General features: G+C 40.5%; 1 protein-coding gene across 4 annotated transcripts; it reads left to right on the top strand.

Moving 5' to 3' along the window:
- Positions 1-1,445: 1,445 nt before the first annotated feature.
- Positions 1,446-22,980, top strand: ttll10 (tubulin tyrosine ligase-like family, member 10). 4 transcript variants are annotated; one of them, XM_085443374.1, is made up of 12 exons: positions 1,446-1,754; positions 15,126-15,456; positions 15,676-15,799; positions 15,994-16,112; positions 16,253-16,373; positions 18,657-18,742; positions 19,850-20,036; positions 20,427-20,598; positions 21,300-21,440; positions 21,811-21,927; positions 22,003-22,096; positions 22,329-22,980. In XM_085443374.1, exons 1-12 carry the CDS (start codon positions 1,731-1,733, stop codon positions 22,742-22,744), a joined length of 1,932 nt encoding a protein of 643 aa, XP_085299500.1. In that variant the 5' UTR covers positions 1,446-1,730; the 3' UTR covers positions 22,745-22,980. The 4 variants fall into 4 exon arrangements, with proteins under 4 accessions (XP_085299500.1, XP_085299499.1, XP_085299502.1 ...); XM_085443373.1 differs by having other exon boundaries at positions 21,213-21,440; XM_085443376.1 differs by lacking the exon at positions 1,446-1,754 and adding an exon at positions 10,354-10,476 and having other exon boundaries at positions 21,213-21,440.
- The last annotated feature ends 605 nt before the right edge of the window (positions 22,981-23,585 follow it).

The following is a 23,585-nucleotide window of genomic DNA, read 5'->3' as shown; positions in this document are numbered from 1 at the left end:
TATATCGCTTTTGCAGTTTTGAATTTAAGCATGCATGTAAGCATTTGCCTCTTTGTGCTTGTTGTACATCTGAAGCTGTTGGGTCACTGCTGGTGATGGATGTCTTTACATCCCGTCTTGCGTGACCGGCTGCCCAGATAGCCATCAGTAGCCAAATAAGCTCAGGTCAGGCCCTTGTCCTGTCCCTGCCTCATTTGGTATGCAAATGAAAAGCCTAAACAAAGCAAACCTTTCAGAGCAGAGCAATTTACAAACTGCTTCCTTTGAAGAGACTGAGGTCCGCTCAAGGTTGATGGTGTCAAAAGGAAAAAAGTGAATAAACTACTTTTAATGCTTAAGCCCACCCTATGTAACTATTACCAAGTGTGGTGGTCAGCTAAAGCAGTAAACTGTTAACAGGCTGAACATTGAGCTTTGCCATAACCATCCCTAACCTAATGGTTAAACTGAAAGACTTGTGGATAATAAATTATTTTATTCTAGTTTCCTTCCCTAATGTCTATTTGCGATGTGTTTTATAGATTCAAACAATCGCCTTTATTCCATCTTTTTCAATGTAGTTCTGCTGCAACCTCTGCCACGCCCCTACTGAAACAGGATATGGTTCTGGCATTGTGCTCATTGTTGAGTCTAATCCCGATAATTACACCTCAAGACCGAAAGTGACCTTACCCAGCATCCAGCCAAGCCCTGACCAGGTTTGGATAATACCCCTCTTTGCCCTTAAGGGCCAAGGGCCCCAACAGGCCCCTTGTCGTTGCTCCCCCGTTTCACACAACTCAAACTGACCACAGAGTGCTGGTGTTTCCTTCTCAGTATGTCTTACTCACCTGTACTTTGTACACCTGTCCTTTCCCGGTGAAACTCAGACGGGTTATTGTTGGGGCAAAAAAGGTGTGTGGACACAAAGAGAGCCCGGGGGAAGTTATGAGAGCAAAGGGCAGGCATTTCAGGTTATGGTGGGCTTATGCCTCTAGGAAGCAGGTAAAAGTTTGCGCTTGACATAATACCTTAAAGATACATGTTTTCGAATACTTGACCCCCAATAGTTTTTCTGGCTTGATGATTTATTTTCCCTGAGCAGGATGGGTGTGTTTGGCAGTTGGGAAGTAATAAGTTGTAATAAGAACATAGGAGGTCGTTTCCACAGAGGCTTGAGCTGACATCATAAAAACATACACACACACACACAACAAGGTACCTGGGGGCCGATGGGGAGGGTGGAGGTGAGCAAACCGGTGAGGTGGGATGGGTGGGGTATTCGTCTTTAAGACCATTGGCTAAAGGCAGCGCAGGGGACGCACCTGCAAGCGGCAGAGCCCAAGGAGATTGGCTGCAACCTGAAAATTACACCTGTGGGGGGAAAGAGGAGGAGGGGAGGTCATGCTACATGTAAACCAAGCCCTTTACAAATTCAGCCTCTGTCTTCTTGAGGAGCTTAAACGCTTCACACCGCCGATGAGGGCTCACGGAAAAAAACAAGTTTTGCTCTGGCAGCAGGATGATGACTGACGCGCTTCGAAATGGTTGGCTGTGTTCCGGGGTTTGGCTTGTCTTATGACTCTACGCCTGCATCTACGTGACGAGGACAGCTTTTTTTCCCCCTTAACTTTCTAATCACCGTCCAGAGGTCGACTGTCCTTCAGCGTGAGCAGGACCGCGAAAGACTAGCCAACAGGGCGTCAGGAGCCCGCATACAATGATGCCTCTTGTCTGGGGTTTCTGGATCGATGACCACACCTGGGAACGACTGGGTAAATTCACAAATGCGATCCCCTCTTTGTCTTCATTCTCCATCTTTAAAGTTTGTGCTGTTGTCATTACCTGTTGCTCAGCGGCGGCAGAGTTAGAACTTTAAGGACAATCGGTAGATGGCTAAGAGCAGGAAATGTACGACAAACAAATTAGGTCATCGCGTGAAGCCCTCGGCAGTTGCGTGCTGATATAGGAGGGTCCAGGTAGTTTCAATGGGGAGCGAAAATAATGTGTATCAAATTTCAGCTCCATTTAAGCAGAGAGAAAGAAGAGGAAACAATAGAGGCTAACGCTCATTCCTAAACTGGATAGACCAGTTGGGGCAGGTAAAGGCAAACTGCCAGACTTGTCAAAGGATATGAAGCTAGACGCTGATTCCTTCTTTTACAGACTTAAACATGCTTAACGAGGAGACAACCACGACACTACGGTATGAAACATCTTCACAAATCCATAGCATGACAGTAGTAGCCGATTATTTAACAAACATTTCTGTTAATTTAAGCGAAAATTCATATCAACTTAATTAGTAACTTTTTTTCCTTCAACCTGTTGAACTGTAAATCCGTTGATGACATTATCCAGCCTTTTCCCCTCGCGTTTAACCTACGGGTTTTCTCTTTTGGCTTTTCAACTTTGACTCAACACTGCCCGTTTCAGATGTGGAAGTGAGTCAGACAGACGTAAAATGTCTGCTCATCCGTTTTCCGTACCTTTGAGGTTTAGTACAAGTTAAGACAGGAGTTGGAATTATCAGAGCAGAGCATTTTCACAAGATAGAAGGTATACATTTAGTTTCCTAGGCTGCTATTAACATGCTTTCAAGCAGCGGCGGACTGTGGAAGTCCGAAACGGAGAAGGGAAAATGGAGGGAAAATGTCGACTGCTTACTGTACAGCGACAACTGCAGAGCGCGGTGGAAGGTTGTGATTGGTGGAAAGTGAAACATTTGTTCATTTCTTTCATACAGTAGAATAGCTGCGAGTCACATGAGTGCCAGTTGCCCTGCTGGTGTATTGCAACAGGGCGGGAAGTACTGAATAGAATTTCAGTGGGGTGACATTTAATCACCAGCAAGCCAGAAAAAAGTGGCAGATACTTATTTTACATTGTTTGCTCATGTTTGAGGCACAGGTCTGACCTGAAAGGGAAGTGTAAGTCTTATCGCCTCATGGGGTGAGAGGTTAAATTCAAGCTGCAATACGATTGCAGGGTGAATGACACTGCATTAAGGGTCAGGACTATTTAAGGAAACTCGGTGCTAGGCTAGGCTAGTACTTTTTTTCTTTTTTTTAAACCAAGGAAAAATTACATCATCAATAAATACTTTCTGAATTAAAGTTAAAAACAAAAAAATTCCACTTTTGGGATTAAACACAAATTTTCTACTTGGATTTTTGTTTGTTTTGGGATTAAACACTTAATCAGGAGTAATGCTATCTCCCACCAGGGACCTGGCACCATGTTAAAAAGCAATTATTTAACTTTTTTCATATTCATAACTTAGCTAATAAAGCTGTATTCCAGGGGGAGGAGCTTAAAAAGTCTGGTAGGAAAAGCTTAAATCTCGTTTTTTGGTAGTCAAATTTTTTTTGAATATTTTAGTCAAAATGGGGGAGGTGAAGTGACGAGGGCGAGACTGGGCTGGCCAAAGGAGCGACAGTTTTAAAAAAGACAAAAGTATACCTAGTCCATCACAGTGTGCACATTTAAAATCATTAGCAAGCAACTTGAGTGGCACACGGATGATAAGCAGTATCGTAGCCTAAATGTCACCACGCAGCTCCTCAGTAGTCTGAAGGGCCAATTAGGTGGCACTGAGATAAGGTCTGGAGTTAAATAAGGTTTTGGGTTTCCCTGCCATTGTTTTCTCACAAAGACAGCAACTATTGATTAAGGCCCAGGCCAGTTTACCTATCAGGTTGTTCACTTCACAGCAGAGTCGCATTCCAGCAGAGAGGGCAGAGTTACCTGAGCACGCCTCACTTCCAACAGGCAAAAAGCGTGGTTAGCCGCGAGCACAGCTAACTCCCACGGCGCAGAGCACAATGGGAGAAAAGCTTTGCGATACGTTGACATAAGCTGGAGCAGAAGAGGAAGTATATGGACAAACGCGGGGCAAACAGAGAGGACGTAGGAGCTGGTTAGATATTTGAATACTGACACACGACATGCTCTGCTTTAATAAGGTACTGTTATTTTCACAGCTTGTTTCTACCAGCTTCAAATTTCTAGGCTAATCTTTGTTTCACCTCTTTCTTTTTCTCTCATGCTCTTGTCTTTCTCAGAGGGCCTGCAGCACTGGTTTATAATGCTGATGATTAACTAAATAGTCTGGGAGAGCAGGTCTGCTTGGCTTTCTCATTTCATGGGGCCTGCCTGACCGGGAGGAAGACGGAGTGTTCTCAGGCAGCGGGCTGGAAACTCAAGATCTTTTTTCTTTCTTCTTCAGCTCCATCCCTCTAAACGTGCTCACTTTACTTTGGTTTTGTTGCATTCTTTCCTTGGGGTACTTTTCATGACGGTAAGGTTACAGGTGCATTCTCAGCTTCCTTCCCCCGAACTTTTCACTCCCTTATACTCTTTTCTTCTCCCTCCCCCCTCTGTACTCTACTTTAGCGTTGCTTTAAGGATGACTGTGAAGCAGCTCTTGCCAAAAATGCCTCAAAATTAGTTGCTTTTAAAAGGACAAAGATTTAAAATCGAAGGTTTAGTCTTTAATTAATTATTTTTTTGTAGGTAAAAGTGTACTCGCAGCACGTATTATTAGAGAATAATGATGTACACTCAAATTTCAGTATAGGGTGTGAAGATTTCACGCTTTATACCTGTGAATGATCCACGTTATTCAGTAAAGGAGGGCTGTTTCAGTGACCTTCTGCATACACAGCACTGGTCAGGTCGGGCTGAGCAGCATTCCATCAACCTTTCATCACTCGGCAAACACAAAGACAACGGCCCGAAAGGTCCGCCAGTGGAAAAGAGAAAAAAAGAGGTTTTCCTTTCTTTAAATTCATTAAACATCTGTTGAAACAGCTCTCTTACCACGCTGCTTTAATCGAACGAGAATAGTATGTTACAACCTAAAACAAACAGCAAGGATACAGTGTGACGTTGGTGAGAGAGAGCTCCCCGAGGGCTAACATGCCTTTGAGGCTGAGGGATGTGCGCAATTTGTAGTGTTTGAAATTAGTAACTGCCATGTATTGTGTGAAAAGCAGCCTTCCCAACCTTGCCGTGCCATAGATTTAGACTAGTCAGAACAGGTTTTGGCAATCATTAACAACCACTGTGGCCCAGTCTTCTGTGACAGCAAGTTTAAGCTAAATACCCCAACCACAACAAGGGCTCAGCAGTAACACAGCAGAGAGGTCGTCTGTAGATATGGACTTCCCCCTGCTACCATTTCCTGTACCATTTTCAGCAATGTATGGCTGTTTGGTGGGCTCTGTGGTGGTTAAGTTCAGAAGTTTAGTGGAGCTGAAAAGTTGCATATTTTTACGTGTCTTTGAGCTAAATTCTTAACATTTAATGTGATAAAGTTGAATTTCCCTGGTTTTTTTTGTTCTTTTCTTCTTCTTCTTTTTTTTTTTAGAGAAAACTTTTTAAGATTTCCATTTATTGAAGGTTAATGAATGAATGATGACCTCACGAACTTTAGGCGGTGTCAGACGTGTTTTGGGTGATTATCTCCATCTTACGAGGCAGCATTGGATATCATCACTTTCTCTAATACTGCCTGGTAATGATGATGATAGCCACCTGCCGACTACAATCATATCAACCGCTCTATCATTGTTTGGTGGCAACTTGCTCCCATTCTGGGCCCTGTGGATCAGCTCAAATGCTTGAGCAGTGACAGAAATGGCTCTCAGGATCCATCTTACCTGACAGTGCTGGACTGTACTACTGTTGTTCTAACACTGTCTGGTAACGATGTTTTCTGGGTGACTGCGTGGTCTCCGGTATGTAAATGACAAATATTGTGAAGGGCAGCTGAACTCTTCGAGGCATTTTGATGTGGTCGCTGAAGGGCACATTTCACAAAGCCAGCTGCTCGGTGTGCTCACATTTTACTCGCATGTCGATTCCAGGTAAAGTTTACAGTCTTTTGTTTACAGTAGACTTGCGTTGCCTCAGGCTGTACCGAATTCTGTCTGATTCCAGCGAACTAGTATAGTTCTTAGGGTTTTCCCTAATATATTCTTGTGAGAGCAAGTAGATCTCTAATACAGTAAGTCCTGAAAGTCAGCTCTTTAACTTATCTCCCAACCTCCCTTTTAAAAAAAAAAACGTTAATGGCAACCCCACCCCAAGTTAAAGAATAGCAGTCAGTTGATGGTTCCACCGGTCCTGCAGGGCCTCATTTCCTTGTTCCCTCCCCTGAACAGTGTTGGTCTTTGTGCTGTATGGCAGCGATTGGTCCACCTAGCCCTACCTGCGTGGCACATCCTGGAACTGACACACGAGCTCACCTGAGAGTGCCTTGCTACATAAAAAAACCCAACACAGCTATAGAGTCATTTATAGACTATAGCCTTTTCCCAGCTTTCCAAGGCTTGTCTACCAGGAATTTTAAGCAGATATAAAACTGACTTCCTATAATACATTGGAAGTTTAACTTCCAATTAATTTCTGTGCTGTTGACTTAGAACAGAGGAGATTAAATACACCGTTTTACACAATGAACACTTTCCATCATCGGGATAGACGTGAATGTCATGGGTAAAGTCTTCAAACAGACGTCAGAAACAAAAGCAAATAATAGACATGAAGCAAGCAGAAACCTAGTGTTTGCAGAAGGAGGGAGAATTACCCCACAAATATTGAGCCACACCTTTATTTGCTCATCTAGCTCCATTATCTAAGCCACAGAAACATGGAATTGTATTTTGTCCCTCCAGTTATCCCCCTTTTCTCTGGATTTCATCATTTAATTTGCATTAATGCAAAAATGTAGCCAAACCGGAAAACAAAAAGTCAAGCTAGCCAAGCGTAGTTTGCTTTTTTTCTCCCCTTGGTCTGTTTACCTGTGGCTTTGACTCTTTCTGCATGCTTGGCAAAGTAAAATGGAAAAAATGACTTAAGGTACAATGTAGTGTTAACAGAATCTATGATCGCAGCAAAAGAGGAACTGCTCATTTCAGCCTGTTTCTGCAACACTGTTCTCTTCCCTCCAGCTTTCATCTTCCTCTTTGCACAGGTGAAAGCTCAGAAGTCATCCTTCCAGCCTGTTGATAGGCGTCTTACCAGACATGGTTAGATGTAATTATTGGTGTCTAATACTGTCTGGTAATGCCGTCCATTAAATGGCATTACCTTCTGCTCTCTTACTTCCTATTCTCACACTCTCGTGCATCTGACTCTCAGCGTATTGACAAAGGGCAATCCAGGGAAGCACATCAGCATATTAACAGTAGTGGCAGATGGGGCTGAGTGATGACTATGGAACTATGATCCATGCGCTGGAAGATGGTTTGATTTTTTGGTGGTTTCTTCCATGTGCCTTGAGTCAAAGTTTCTCAATTGAGCAGCAGTTCAAGATAAGGTTGGACTTTTAGGGGTCTTTGTGCTGTAATCCTGTTTCTGACAGGAATGTTAATGTGAATATGATGTAAAAAAGAAAAAAAGGATTAGAAATTGTGTAACGTTTCTGTTGAAAGATCGGCGTTCTTACTCTTACCGCAATAACTAAATTCCTTTTGGGAACTTGGATTTTCTCCAGCTACAGAAGAACAATGCGCACAGTTTTCAAAACTCTCACACACACTCTGTACATAGAAACTGTATCTAATGTGGTATGTTGTAAAGAAAAAAATCATTTAAATAAAGATGGATAATAATGAAAATGTTCCTTTTGTTTGCTTGTTTTTTTTCTCTCGTGAAAAGTGACTTTCAGAATAATTTTTAACCATTTACCGCAGATTTCCAGGGCCCTGGCTCTTTGCTGCAGTTTCTCTGGTAATTGTGAACTGTTCCCCCGGCCACACCGGAATGCCGAGCCCCAGTCAGGTGTGGATCAGGTTACCGCTGAACAGAGCTTCTTTTTAAATGCCTCAATTTACCCATGAGGTCTCCCCCCCACTATCAGCTAAGCCTTCATTGTGTCCCGCTCTATAGCAGCACAGAGACTAGCTTGGTAAAACTGCCAGGGTACCGGCCGACTTAACATTCAGTCAGTATAGGCAGTGATTAAAATCATAACTTATGGTTTTTATCAGTGAGAACGCAAACACAAAAAAACATTTAATATGACGTACCTCGGGCCTCTGTGGAATGAGTTGGTCAGTTCCTTTTTATGCGTCAGTGTGTGTTTATGTGTTTGACAAACACTAAAGGTAAAATTAAGAAAAGCTAAATGTAAGGGGAATGTGTTTATTCAGTAACCAATAACCTGTTAATTTTAGCATTTAGTTTATTTTGGCAGCAATGTTTTCTTTTTCAGCGCCTGTTTAATCATTCATTAGTCAAAGCTTTATTTTAAATTGCTACACTGCTTGTTTTTCATTATGAAGGATTTTTTGTGAGGAAAGGTTTTTGAAAGGTTTAGTATTTAACAGGTTAAATACAGCATCAAATCTTAAAGCTCAGCCAACATGATCAGCAGGTTCTCCTTTCACTCTGATCAAACACACAATGGTATCTGTTTAACAACTTAGGGGGAACAACAAAGAAAAATTATGCTGAGTCATTGTGTGCACGCACCTTTAAAATAGTATCCTGTGTTTCCTACTGTAAATGACACATTACAGTGAGGTTTTTTTTTAATATATGGCCTTCAGTTCAATAAATAAATAATACTCTATTTATTTCAGGGCTGGAAAGATCACAGAAGTAAATACAATTACCAATCAATTCAGTATTTTTGACACTGCAATTTTCAAATGTCATATGCAAAGGTGTTATTTATTAGTTCTTTTCAAAATGTTTGTTGTGAAAAAGCCCTTTTGTGGCGGTGCATACTTACAGGGCATCAAAGTAATATGGTCTAAGTATTATTTGTGGTGTTGCAGTGAAGGTATATGAAGAATTAAACTGTGTAAATCCTATGAATGGTAAAGTAGAAATTGCTGTAAAATATTGTTGCATTAATGCTCCTAAACATTACCAATATGCTTTTTTTAAATGATGGGGACACAAACAAATCAAGAGTGTGACATTTCTATGTGAGCTGGTAAACTAATATGAAAGGAAGCACAATTTTGAAATGACTATCTTTTTAAACCATTATGACAGCGTATGTATGCTCTACCTACATATCATTTTGTCCCTCCACAAGCTGCAAGTGTTTTAGCTCTTAGCTTATTGGTGGTTTAGACTGAACTTAAAGACACGGAGTTAAAAAGTACAATTACTGCTGTAGTCAGCTCCTCCCTTTGTGACGTCTCACCGCTGAATCACATTACTAACTGGCGGAGGGCCTGTAAAGAATTCCTGCGCTGGTCTGTGCATGCTTACTGCAGTCAAACCAGATTCCTGTATTAGTGTTGGCTGTGGATGAGAAGTCTAGACTCACTTAGCTGGGTTATCCACTGGAGTGGAACAGGAGCACAACGGCAGCTAAACGGCTGTGACATACCTGCACGTGCTGACGCACAGTAAGAGTAAAAAGCTGGCACACTCGAGTGTATCAAGGTGTGGAGCTGATTACAGGTTTTGGTAGAAGCATTGCTAGATTATAGGAAATATCTTATTTAATCCATGTGAGAAATACTCGCTTTCACTGTTTTTGTTTTTATCAGCAACAAGCTGCAATTTGTGAGCAAATGCCTTCATTAGAAACACTGAGGAGTATCTTTTCATCTATCTATTTCATAAACTATACAATCTTTGTTTGGTTAATTCTAAAACGCATTAAAGACAGGATAATCGTAGCTTTTACAAAGATTCGATTCATAATTTAGCAGCAATGTAATCAGTCATTTACTGTCAGGTCAGCGTTTGAAGAACGCAGATAAAGACATATAAGATGTGACAGACTTATCACACACCGTACATACCTGCATGGAGTTTGCAGGTCCATAGAAGGTAAATAACTAACACAAAATAGCTTTAACTTCGTTACTTACTCAGGATATCTCTGACAGGACATCTCTGATACTGCTTTTTTGTTTTTCCTATCATTGAGAAACACAAAATGTTGAGTGTGTGATTAAATGATGTATGATATACCTTAATTTTTTTAAATTATTATTATTGAGCACATTGTCATTTTACTTCGAAAGCTGATGAAAAATAATTTTCTACCTCCTCTTATTCAAAAGTTAAGTAGCTATTTAGCATGCAAACATTAGTATTGGTCTGCTCGACCATAAAATATTCTTTGTTATTAAGAACAAATCAAACTTACATAATTTGGATACTGCTGCAGGGCAAATTCACAAAATACACTGCTGTGAACACACATATTTTACTTAGCTAGCTAACAACTTTTAGCTAACTTAGTTTAACATGGAGGAACATAATAAATACTACAGGAGCACGCCATAACATAGTCAAGTTGTACAGAAGCTATCAGAAGCTCTGGTAGTTACAGGTTGTCTGCTGGACAAAGAAAAGCGCCTGGTGTCAGTTAAGCTTCTGAAGTCATCTGAAAGCCTGACAGCTAATATGTACAACTGTTAGTGCTGCAGTAAACATTAAACTTGCGCCTCCTGTGGGCAAGAAAGTGATTACAGCAACAGCTCAGAAGAAAGGAAAGTCGGACCGTAACGAGAAGCGGTAAGTTTGTAGGTGGAAATTTTGGCAGTTTCAGGTGTGGAAGCTTATTTTTGCCACAACACCACTACCGTATACGTAGAGATGGTCTACAGCTGATCAGCATGCAGAACACAGCTGTAATAATTTTTTAATTTTTTTTTAGAAAAAGCATGCAAAATTTTAAAAAAAAATCTGTGAAACTGTGAGGCCACGAAAGGTGAACCGCGTTATAGCGAGAGAACACTGTATTTTCTAAAGATTTGGAGGTGGATATTTTTGAATTTACTTCCAAGTTGAAATTTTGAGATACCGAACAAAACTTTAAAGCAGCAACCAAAAATTGTACCCAAGCTTCCATAATTTGCACATTAAAAAAATAAAACCCTCACAGTGAAACTATCTGTATGTTAGCCTATAGCAGCAGCTGTTTGTTTGTTTGTCACTTTTTTCTCAGACTGTTGATAAAGTCTGACTCGCACAGATATGCTTTAACCCCCAAAACATTGCAAAAATAATTGTTAAGGTTTACTTAATAATAAATAGTTCATGACGCTAATGTTAGCTTGTTCAGTTATAGCTAGAAGATTTAATTTCTTAATGTTGGGTTTTAATAATCAAATCTTTTAAATGTCATAAACCAAGTAACATTAGTTGGTAGCCTCTCAGCTAGATTTTCGTTTTCACAACGTGGCAGAATTTAGATTCAAATATACCAAATGAATGAATCTAGCTGCTTAAACTAGAAGTTGCTGTTCTTTAGTTTTTGCTAGTAGCAACAAAGTGAAATATAAAAGGATAACATAACAAGTACTGTCATGTTCTTGTCAAAGATTTTTGTTTTTATTTATGAGTCATTTTCCATTTAAAAATCAAGCGGTGTCCTCCTGTGTCTTCTCATAGCTTTAAAGGGTGTAACCAACACAATTAACAATTTTTTATACCTTATGTTTCCGAACTTGGAATTCTTTGGAGATTCCTTCTAAATCTCTAAACAAGGCACTCTGGAACTGCATGCACAGTAACTTAGGTCTGATGCATATGACAGGAGAGCTAATTAAGTTTTAAAACTTTTACTTTGAAATGATCAAAATTACATTGTTACATTGTTGCACTGCTTCACTGAGTGAATGGGTTAAATGCAGAGAGGAATTTCCCCACAGGGATCAATAAAGTATACATTATTATTATTATAAATAAAAAAAACTGTATGCTCTCATGCCTAATGCAGCTCTCCACCTCACTCCGCTGCACATGACATCACTCACCATAGTAAAGGGAACAACAACCAGTCAAATACACATATTCTCATCATCCTACATTTTGATCTTCTTATGTAAGAGGTAGGACTGAATCATCAAGTTTGTACAAAATTGTATTGTGACTCTTACACTTATAGCACTCTTACTTACTAACAAGTAAAAGCAATATAGGCAACACGTGTTCATGCTTGTTAGACGGCTGTTTCAGAACAAAGGACAAAATGTACATTTCCACTTGCACATTTTCCCATATCATTGTTATTCTCTGTGAAATTCGATGTCTTTCTGTTTCCGTGTTGTACTTGTCACCAGAGGGAACAAGTAGATATCGACCCTGGGAACGCAGTGTCGCCCCTCGATACTACAGCCCCCTGTGCTCTGCTGCTGTAATCCTGTAAGGAAACCATGAATAGCAGCAGCGAGCGCGAGAGACCCTATTCAGACAAGCTTTTCTTTGCATCGTAACTCAACTCCATTTCTTCCGCTATAACACCTTGACAAGGAGAATCCCTCTAAATAATGGGTTGTGTGGGGACACCATTGCTGCAGGGTGCATCCCTGTAATTGCGGCGCACTTTCTGGTTTGAGTCAGTTGAGATGACATGGGAATAGGTGAGCCTTCAAAGAAACACAAAACTTAAGTTGTCACTGCCCCAAGATAGGACAGTCACTAAGAGTCACACACACCTAACGATATATTCCTGTATTTTAAATTCACTAACTCACTGTCTTTCTGGCATATTCTATCTGATGTGTTTTTTTTTCTTACAATAAGGCCCAGGAGTATGAGTATCAGTGGAGCACCACCCACAGAAAGTTAAACTACCTTAATGGAAAGAAAAAGAAAGGAAAAGTAAAAAGTGTCATATTTCCCACACCCTTTACTAACAAATGGAGGTCAAAGGAAAGATATGAATTCAGGTATAAATAATGAAAGACAGGATTAAAAAAAAGGGATGGTGACATTAAATACACAAGTTTATTCACTAAAATTCATATATGAGCACACACACAGACACACAAATGTACACAGTCTCTTAGCAGATGGTGAACCATGAGGTTGTAAAACAAGCCTGTTCTCTTTGTCCACCTACGCAGCACTTTGCACAGTGTGTCTATCAGATGGCGGCTCTTTATCAAGGTGTGGCTCACACTGGCTCCACACAAAGCTCTGTTAAACAAGAATATGGGAGGCCTCCTTGTAACAACTGGGGTGTTGTGGCTGGACTAGTTTTATTGCCAAGCAGCTCCCTCTTATAGCTAGTATTTTGCACTTGGGCATTTACACTTTTACAGCCATATGTGTATAAATAACTCAACTGATCAGACTGGCAACTTCCTTCTTTTACATTTGATTTATCACAGAGGATAATTGTGATGCAAAAAAACAAACCAGATCAATAGAGCCAAAATCACGCTGACTCACAGTTTGGTTGTCCTTTTATCAGGTTACAGATGGTAAGTCAAACCAAACTTGATGTATGCTCTAAAAGGCACAATACTTTGGTCCATATGGCTGCTCACAGTGTGCTTATGTTGCTCGTGGTTGCCCCTCTGTATGTGTAATTATATGGTTGCATGTGTGCTGGGTCTAAAAGGTACCCACCCCTGTCAATTATCAGGTTGTTTGGAGGAAGAGAGAAGATTATGCATAATTGCCAGCCATAGCTGGGCCTGGGTGTTTCCCCCAGAGTCAAATCACTGAGACAGAAGGTGATTAGTGGATTTGCCATGCGAGCAGACTAATGCTATGTTGCTCAACTGCATACCTGCTGCTGGATTTGGCGCTAGACTTTATGATTAATGATGATGTCTGGAAGTATCAAGAACGATTCGCCTTGGATGAAGTAGTTTTACAATAAATTAATGTTCACATTAAATTATGTCATAGTTTAATGGGACACTTGGGTTTATTTTTATTACTTAGATTTCTAACTTAAATTGTGTAAACTGGACCTAAAGACATAGGGTAGGCCACAGGTAGGACGATGTCTTGTATAGCACTTACTTAGTACTTATTCACCCATTGATATAAGCACTTTATTCTTCTACATCTTAACGGTTGCTATCTACTATTCACACACGCAAATTTGACCCAAGTTACACTTTGGCCAGACTGGAGTAGCCAGAGCTCAAGCCACCAGCCTTCAGATTAGCAGATGACCTGCTCTACCTCCTGTCCTACAGACAACCCAATGTAAAAGATGGAGACCGGTGTATCTAAAGCAAACAAGTCCCCTGAAATGATTTCTTTTAGATGTTAATGACACTGAGCCAGTTGAGAACACTATTTTACCTACCAGGCCACCCTGGAAAACTGGCAAATCCATTTTGATTGACACAGTGCTCTCATGTTACCATAGGGTCCACACAAAAGAGGCTTACGGACAATAAATAATGAATGAAGCTAAACTTAGAGGTCCGGTTGGTGTGGGATACACAATCTTGACTTGTTAGTTTGTGTTGTAAGATTCAATCTACAAGTAGCAACTGTTGCTAAGGGTCCCATTACCCGAGTAACTGGTGATTGTTTACATTACTAGTTGGTTTTCTTGCTTTCATTGTGCGATACTGTGGCTAACTTTAGACTAAACTGGCGACAGACCATGTGATTGCGCCCCTGTCGAGTCTGTCCTTCAGTCTGTGGGTTTAACTGTTTGTCTTGGCCCTGCAGTTGGACTATAAGGTTGAGTGCACTTGGCAGAAGAAGAGTAAGCTGACAAGTTTTTCAGGGAGCCCTGATGTCTGTGTGTGTGAAGCTGTAGTTGCAGGTAAACCGTTTTACTTTTGAATAGCTGTAGTAGTTCTGCTCCTGCTTTCCAACATAAATACCTACCTACATTTATGATACTCACACAAAACAACAGTAAAAGGACTAACAGAGCTAATTTCTTATTAAACCACAGCAAACGGTAAAGCCATACAACTATTTATCACATTTCCACTGCTACTATTTGCATACTAGATCAGCATATCAGCCTGATTACATGCTGTTGGTACAGGAAGCAGGCCACCTAGGTACGCTTACTTCATTTTTTTTCTTTATTCACCATTTTCTAGAAGACCAGTGATATGGTGCTGCAATTTCAGCATAACATAATTAGGCACATTAAACTTCACATGTCATCATATTGTAAGCTTTTGGAGGGAGATCACTTTAAAAGAGCAACATTGACAAATTGAAGTTAAATTGGCAGTTTGGGCGGATGCGTAATTAAAATGCACTTCAGGAAGAGTATTTATTAATAAGAGTTATTCTCTGCCATTATGAACCTGTTTGAAGTATGAACAGTGTGATGCTCAAATAATATAATAGTAAAAAATATGCACATACGAAACAGGGAAAATACTATGAATGAAGCGTACTCTACAGTAGTACTTTTCCTCTTGTTCCGCTCTTTATGCCAACAGGATCACTGTGAATCAAAAGAGCTCCTCCCACTTTCTAATTATGGATCAATAATAAATTACCCCAGCGACCTTCGCCAGAGCAAAGAGATGTCATCAAGGTGCTCCGTGGATCCCTGCAGTTATGGTCAGGATGCAGCAGAGACCAGACTGGAGAAGAAGCGAGGCCAAGAAAAGGAGGAAACAGAAGTTCCCTGTGGAAGCAGCAGGCCTGCAGGAAGTCTGAGGAAGGAGGGACCAGGAAGAGAACAGACACTGCTGCCACAGACACAGACTTGGAAAGAGAGACAGACATTTTCCCAATCGTCTGTCAACCAGGAGAGCCAAAGTGGAGGTGTGTGTGGAGTAAAGAGGGCGCCTTATTTTAAATTCTGTCCATAGGGTGATTTTTATTTTAGCACACAAAAATGCAAGTCTGCACATCTTAATCTAATAAAATAAAAACACTATAAGTTAAACAACTTAAATATTCCCCGGAATAGAATAGAATTAATTTCTTCTGCCTTTCTGTTGTAAAGAAATGAATCGGTAATGTGTTGTGTTTGTGTATCAGGTCCATGTATAATGGCACAACCCGTCCAGAGGTCCAAGTTAAAGGATTTGTCAGGCAGGCAGATAGAGGAGCCGAGGGGGCCTGGGCCTTTTTACTTTTTTGGAGGAACCAACGGAGCTAAAATGTTAGTATGAATTATTTAATTTCAAAGTAACTGTTGTGGAGAAATGTATGGTGTGATGCTTGAATAAAAAATAGCATGGTATGTATTTTATTTGGGGCCTTTTGTCAGTCTAAAGCTTTTCTAATGTGACCCCTTACTTCTTGTTTGTGGTGTGATTAAAGTCTAAGTGATTTCCTCTGGGACTTTTCCTTCAGAGTGAGCAATTACTGTGAGAGCAGAGGATGGAAGAGGATTTACAACAAGGACAGGGAGGATTTCAATCTCAAGTGGTGCGAGACCAAATCACCAGCCCAGTACTCCAACTTCAGAGAAGGTAGTGGGAATGCAGAGGATATCACCTGGAGCTGGTTTACGACGAAAATATGCAATTTCTGTTGCTTAGCTTAAGAGACAGAACTAAAAGTTGACATGCTAACTAACTAATATTTCAAAATCCTCATTTTTTGTTCCCAGGCAGGCAGTTGATGTACCAGATTCCCAATAACAAGGTGCTCACCACGAAGATCGGTCTCCTCAGCAGTCTTCAACAGTACGAGCGAGTGAGCAGCAGAGTCAGCCATGGTCAAGCACTTAGGTGAGCTGGACATTTATTTTCCTTTCTTTGTCTTTGTCTCTCTCTCGTATCCAAAATGGTTGTTTCTCTTAAAAGCAGACAGGTATATCTCTGTTACCAAATTTTGCAGCTGTGTCAAATCTCCCAGCTTCTATCCGGTACGATTACTGTGGCTGAATAGAAGCCCCACTCTGTAAATAATGATTTAAAACCATATCAGCCTGTGAAACTATTTAATAAACACGCCAAGTAACCTCATCAGATATCTAGCCTCTCCATTGAATCACAGAAGCTTTGTGTCGCAGTTATATGCTGGATCTGTGGTTAATTATTAATAGTAAATTAGTTTGATTTTACAACCTGATTTTTTTTTTACGTCATACTCGGCAAGGAAATACAATAGTTTTAAAAACAGAACCATACGCTCATAGAAACATGCAGTTAAAAAAAGCTTCACTTATAGTCACAAACATTAAAAATGTACTTCACTTTCATAATTGGGATATGCTGAATGCGACGCAAAGTTATTGTGCAAACATCTGTGTCAGAGCAGGAAGTATTAGATGTAAACTCTGATACTAACCTAATTTTTATGGTAAATGACGTCATGTACAGATGGATACTTTATCTTTGGTAGGAAGGAAAACATGTATGAAAAGGAAAAAAGTCTCCCAACCATTGCCCCCCAAAACTAAAGAGCTAAAGAAGGACAAAGCTAACAGTTTCTTAAACATGCAATACATTTTTTATTTTTTTATTTTACTGCATCTGTAGAGCTATCAGTGTGCATCGCAGAGGCCTCTGTATCAAGCTTAGTTCTGTAAGTTCAATTCAATTCAATTTTATTTATATTGCAACAAATTACAGCAACAGTCACCTCAAAACACTTTATATTGTAAGGTAAAGACCCTATAATAATACAGAGAAAACCCCAACAATCATATGACCCCATATGAGCAAGCGCTTCAACGATAGTAGGGGAAACTCTCTTTGGCGTGAAGAAAGCTCCGGCTGAACCAGGCTCAGGGAGGGGCGGCTATCTGCTGCGACTGGTTGGGTGTGAGGGGAGGAAGACAGGACAAAAGACACACTGTGGAAGAGTTAATAATAACTAAAGATTAAATACAAAGGAGTATAAACACATAGTGAGTGAAGAAGAAACACTCAGTCGATCATGGGAAGCCTCAGCAGCATAGGCCTATTGGAGCATAACCAAGGGAGGATTCAGGCTCACCTGATCCAGTTCTCACTGTAAAGTTTATCAAAAAAGGAAAGTTTTAAGCATAATCCTAAAATTAGAGAAAGGGTTTGTCTCCCAAATCCAAACTGGGAGCTGGTTCCACAGAAGGTGCCTGAAAGCTGAAAACTCTAACTCCCATTCTACATTTAAATATCCGAGGGACCACAAGTAAGCCTGCAGTCGTAGCACGCAGTGCTCTATTGGACTGATACGGTACTATGAGGTCTTTAAGAGAGGCCTGATTAATGAATACGAGAAGAAGGACTTTAAATTTGATTCTGGATTTAACAGGGAGCCAATGACGAAAAGCCAATATGGGAGAAATATGCCCTCTCTTTCTAGTCACTGTGTGCGCTCTTACTGCAGCATTTTGGATCAACTGTAAGCTTGTCAGGAAGTTTTTAGAACAGCTTGATTATAATAATAGTCTATCCTAAAAAGTAATAAATGCATGAATTAGTTTCCAGCATCGCTCTGAGATATGATGTTCCTCATTTTAGAGATATCACACTTTAGAGATAAAAACTATGAACACTGAGTTATTTTAACCAGCTGTTCAGCTTTTAATGTGATTATGTGAATTTATAGTTACAAATATTAAGATTAGAGTACTTCAGTTTCTACAAACAGAATTAAAAGTATATAAGTGGAATTTTATACTAATGCTGGAAAATGTTTCAGTGCTAGTGAAGATATGCAATAATGGACTATTATACCAGTATATAGCAGGAAATATGCCATATTTTAGACTTTGTGTATGTTTTTAGATTTTTTTATTTTTTTATTACAAACTTCCTTCAGTTCTTCAGAAAAATCAATTTGCATATATGTAAAGCTTGACTTAATGCTTTGAAATTATGGTATGACTGGGGTTTGGAATAAATCTGAACATATGCCGCAAACGATGGATGAACAGAACATATGAATGTTGTTGTGGTACACCAAAGATTTTGTATGTTTGTGGCCTGACTTTCTTTTTTGCCTCAAAGCCAGTTTTCCCGCAATCCATGGCACCGACATCCATGTGGGCTTCCTTGTTCGTTTTGTTCTGTTGTAATTTACAGGAGGCTGAAAATGGAAGAGTTCATACCCACTACTTTGCGCATGGATGTGAGGGAAGAGAGAGAGGCTTTCTTTGCCCAACAGGAGGGTAACTGACATCTTACCTAACTACAACAACCTTTTACACATTAGCATTTTGATGCAACAATAACAGTACTGGTTGAACTGGAACATCCTTTAGTTTGCAGGTTTAAAATGAGATCAATTAAACTTGAAATGCATGTTGGGTCACGCATCCAACATTGAAAAGAAAGAAAATCGTTTGTCCTGCGTAGCGTTAAGACAACAGTCGCCTTGGTGAGTGTTTAATCAAGAGGCTGTGGACGCTGGAAAATAATGCACTTCACCTCCCATAAGGCCCTGATAAAATCACCAGGGGAACATGCTGTTGCCATAGAGATGAGTCAGCAGAGGGCAGGGCTGAGACACAAACACAAGGAGAGAGGTGCAGCAGGATGTGAATGCCAAAGAAAATACATTTAATATTAAAGTTGACATTTTTCATGGTAAGCATTGAGGATGAAATAGATTTTTAACACCCACTGTAGTAATTACAGGCACCCAGCATAATGACAGTAGTTGTGCACGGGTTTTGACAAACACGTTTATCACTAAGTAAACAGGACAAGAATACAGACAGCTGCTTTAGATCTGTTGGTGATGGATGAATTTGTGGAAAAGAAGGAAAAAGGACAGAACCAACTCTAATAGACGTGCGTTTAAAGACAGTCGATGCTGGCATCACTTTTAAAACAGCATATTGACTGTTTTTAAAAAAACTAGAAATTGAAATTTTGCATCATAATTTTTATTGACTGCAGTTCACAATATGTTCTGAGCTTTTTTACGTCTTTATTTTCATAATGATATGACATGTAGTGGCCTAGAGATCATATTCCACTACAACATATAGAAAAAAAGGAAATACTCCGACTCACATTTCAGATTTAAATATTTGCTAAAGAGGTGAAAAGTAAATACAACACACTTGGGTGCAATCCAGTTTTCCCACAACTGTGCTTGAGCGCAACTAAAGCACGATTTCACGGAATCAGATTTTACTGGTGAAAATGACAAATGCCTCAATACAGGATTAAGCCTTGAAAAGTTAAAAACAATACAGAAAAGGAAACTGTCAGGTGGAAAGCTCAGTTCCTGTGACACCCCGTTAATTAAATTTTGTCACTGTCGCCAGGTGTGAGCAACAGGGAGAGCCGCATGTGGATCTGTAAGCCTACGGGTATGAACCAGGGAAGAGGGATCTTCCTTTTGAAGAGCAAGGAGGACATAGCTGCCTTCAGACTGAAGCTGAAGCACATGGAGGACCGCCAGTTCAACAGGAAAATGCATTACCGCCAGCCTCAGGCTTACATCATTCAACAGTTGGTGAACACAGGATGTTAAGATTAATATCACCCACACTTGCAGTTCCCAGAGAAGCAGGCATATTATTCTATTTTTGTAGCTTGAGTGCCTGCTATTCCTGGTTTTTAGTATTGGCACATGGTTTTAAAAGCATCAACAGGCTTCAAAAAACCTTTAGTTTTGGGTCTCTGATTCAGTTGTCATTTTGCAGTGCTGTTCTAAAATAACATGAACAGAAGTAACAGCAGCCAATGATAAGGAACCATAAAAACAATTCTGTTGTACTACAGGTTGTTTAGTCAACCATCTGTCATTCATTTCTTACTGTCAGCTTCAGCTTCTTGCTGTCAAACGCAGCCTTTGAAGGTGTTTGTGCGATTGAATGCAGACCTACGATTTGTCCTCAGTTACATCCAGAACCCGCTGCTGCTGAAAGGGAAAAAGTTTGACGTGCGTTCCTACCTTCTCATCGCATGCACTGCACCTTATGTGGTCTTTTTCCGTCATGGTTACGTGCGACTGACTTGTGACCTCTATGACCCCACCTCCAAGAACCTTTCTGCCCACCTGACCAACCAGGTAGACCCCTAATCTAGATAGACTCTGCGAGAATATGAAGGGTTAACTGGAAGATCAAAGTCTAAACGGTTTTACAATCATCTGCTTGGAAATCAGACAGCTGTTAAAAAATGTGGTGAATGGGGGAAGCAGTTAGAAAGCAGGTCCTTCCAGTGGACCTTGTAACAAGGCTAAACGTGTCCTGAAACAATGTGCCATCTTCCGTATACGCTAAGAAATGAGTCCTGGCTATAGCAGAAATGTGTATTTAGGAATAGAAACCAAAATGACACTTTACATCATCACTGTTTTAACTAGAGCGGTATGTCTTTGAAATGTTATTTACAAGCATTTCCACAGACAGACCAGATCAGATTCACATTCACTTTATTGTCTACATTTAGCAAAACACACAAATCACTGTAATTGAACCATTAAACTAGCAAAGGATTTTAACCTTGGTTTATTTTGTATTTTAGCTTGAATCACACATTAGTTTAGGTTTTACTTTCGGTGGTGAATTTTATGTGCACATCAGATATTAAAGATGCTAAACATGTTTCAGCTGGAAAATTATTGCTAGAGGGACACTCATGTCTGTCTTTTTTTATGCTACATGTCTTCATTATTTCCAGATCAAGCTTTTTGTTTTGGCACAAACTTGCTACCTGCCTCTGCTCACATCTTCGTGTGTCTCTGGTCCCCCTGCTGTTCGTTTCCAGTACATGCAGAAGAAGAACCCTCTTTACAGCCAACTGAAGGAAGACACTGTGTGGTCCATGGAGAGCTTCAACGCCTACGTCAACGACAGGTTTCAGGCTGCAAAGGATCTGCCCAGGGACTGGGTGCTGGGCGCCTTTGCAGTGAGTGCAGTGTTGTAGCTCTCAGGGACCAATTACAATTATAATGATGGTTACTGGCACATGCAGCTAATTGAGATTGTGGTTAAGTTTTGGATGCATCATCCCATCACTAAAATGAGATGTTACATGTGATGGGTTGTTTTTTTTTACAGTGCCCTGCAGATTGGTCGGTTCATTTTTGGCGTTGTGTCACACACACACACACACACACACACACACACACACATTTCTTTGACTTAAATGAAGCTTGAGCTATATGCAGTAGTGAGGAACTTTAATTAGTTGAAGTGAAACAAACCAGCCGGTAATACAAAAGTCATAAAATCATTCTGATGCCTAATGAACAACTTTCTTTCTCCCTGATATTCAGAAGCGCATGCAGCAGATCATGAGCCAGTGCTTCTTAGCAGTCAAGTCAAAGTTAGACTGCCGCCTGGGGTTCTTTGACTTGATCGGCTGTGACTTCTTGGTCGATGAAGACTTCAAAGTGGGTAGGACATTTCTGGTAATGTGAATGCAAACAGTGTTTAGCATATGCATTGAGTGTGTGCATTCCTGATAGGTGTGGCTGCTGGAGATGAACTGCAATCCAGCTCTCCATACGAACTGTGAGGTGCTAAAGGAGGTGATACCCAGCGTGGTTGTGGAGACACTAGGTGAGTTCTGGAAAAACAAACAGCACGTTTCGCAAGCCCCAAATGCAAATTCAGCATATGTTTGTATTAATACCACTCCACCAAAGATGTTCTCACATTTTGTTTAGTGTTTAACTGGCATAGTCACAGTTCCCTTTATTGCACATGTTTGCTAAACAGGCTGATGTGTTGTAACAACCAAAAGTGTTTTTTCTATCTATAAGTCTGTCTGTTGTTTTATGCCCTTCTCTAGATTTGACTCTGGAGATCTTCAGGAAGATTCGTGGCAGGCAGAAAATATTTCCTTTGGTCAGTCAGAGGGAGTTTGTGCTTCTCTATAGTGCTTTTTCCACTACAGAGAAGTCTAGCATGGAATTGCAGAAAAACACCAAAGATGCTCAGAAAACTGAACCCAGAAGGTTTATGTGTGGAACAGAGGAAAAAAGTGTTCCCTCGGCACCCCCTGATAATTCTGCAAATGATTCAGCACTTCCAAAACGAAGGAGCAGGTCGATGAGTGGCCACCGTCCCACCAGCACTTCACAAAATCATTGTGAGTCAGGGAATTCACATTATACAGCTAAACTCAAGCTAAGCAAAAGTACTTTGAATCATCATTTAAAGGCTGGAAATGACCATCACATCCCCGTCATCACTAGCTCTGAGTGAGTGAAGCTCTACCTGTCTGTGGCTCTCCTGGAACACCGTACCTTACAGTATTGAACATGTGGAACAATTTAGGATACGAAGAGTTTAGTGTAGAAAAGAAAAGAGGAACTGTGACAGTATGCAGACAGCTGCGGTATAAAAAGCCTTTGGTGCTTTTTAAAGATTTTAAGAGAAATACTCTGGAAAATGCGTCAATAAAGAATGTATTCATCATCAACAATATCTTCTGGCTTCTTTTTTTGGTCCTGTTTGGTAAGGAAGGTGTGGCGAAGAGAACCCATGTCAAAGTCATTTTTCTTTGTTAGTGCATGCATACAACATTCATTCTCAAATCAAAGGGTCTGGTAGAAAATGCATCAGTGAGTCATCTGACATGAAGTTGCATCAGCAGAGCAGCTTCTGATCTGTGGAAAGTCACTCAGACGTGATTGTGTGCAAACCCTCCCACCACCTTACTGCAACTTTAACCAGGAAGATCAACGCAAGGCTCCACTCTACAGTTGTTGTAGCTTGTTTTGACTGCAGCCCTTTACCTCTCTGTGTCATAACTCATAATTATCTCTCTTGGCTACTCAGAGTCAAGTTCAGCGCATGTAAACTAGACAGGCATGGCCCCATCTTTCCCAATAAGATAACTGCTTCCACACGTTTCACAACAAGGAGGGAGCTTGTCTTATCAACTTCAGGAGGTATGATAGTTTTTGACCTTCATCTGGTCGGCTCGTCTTTTTGTGACAAAACAGTTTTTATTTATCATGCTGATACATCAGCAGGTTCCCAGCGTAAGTTCAGAGTGTAAAATAGGAAGCTGCTCAGTCATCTGCCGACGGCCAACTGACAG

Source organism: Copadichromis virginalis, linkage group LG20 (assembly GCF_057382275.1).
Source record: "Copadichromis virginalis isolate Kocher_CV1m ecotype Utaka linkage group LG20, C_Virginalis_male_GT1.1, whole genome shotgun sequence".
Lineage (NCBI taxonomy): Eukaryota > Metazoa > Chordata > Actinopteri > Cichliformes > Cichlidae > Copadichromis > Copadichromis virginalis.
This window is presented reverse-complemented; position numbering and strand designations above follow the sequence as displayed.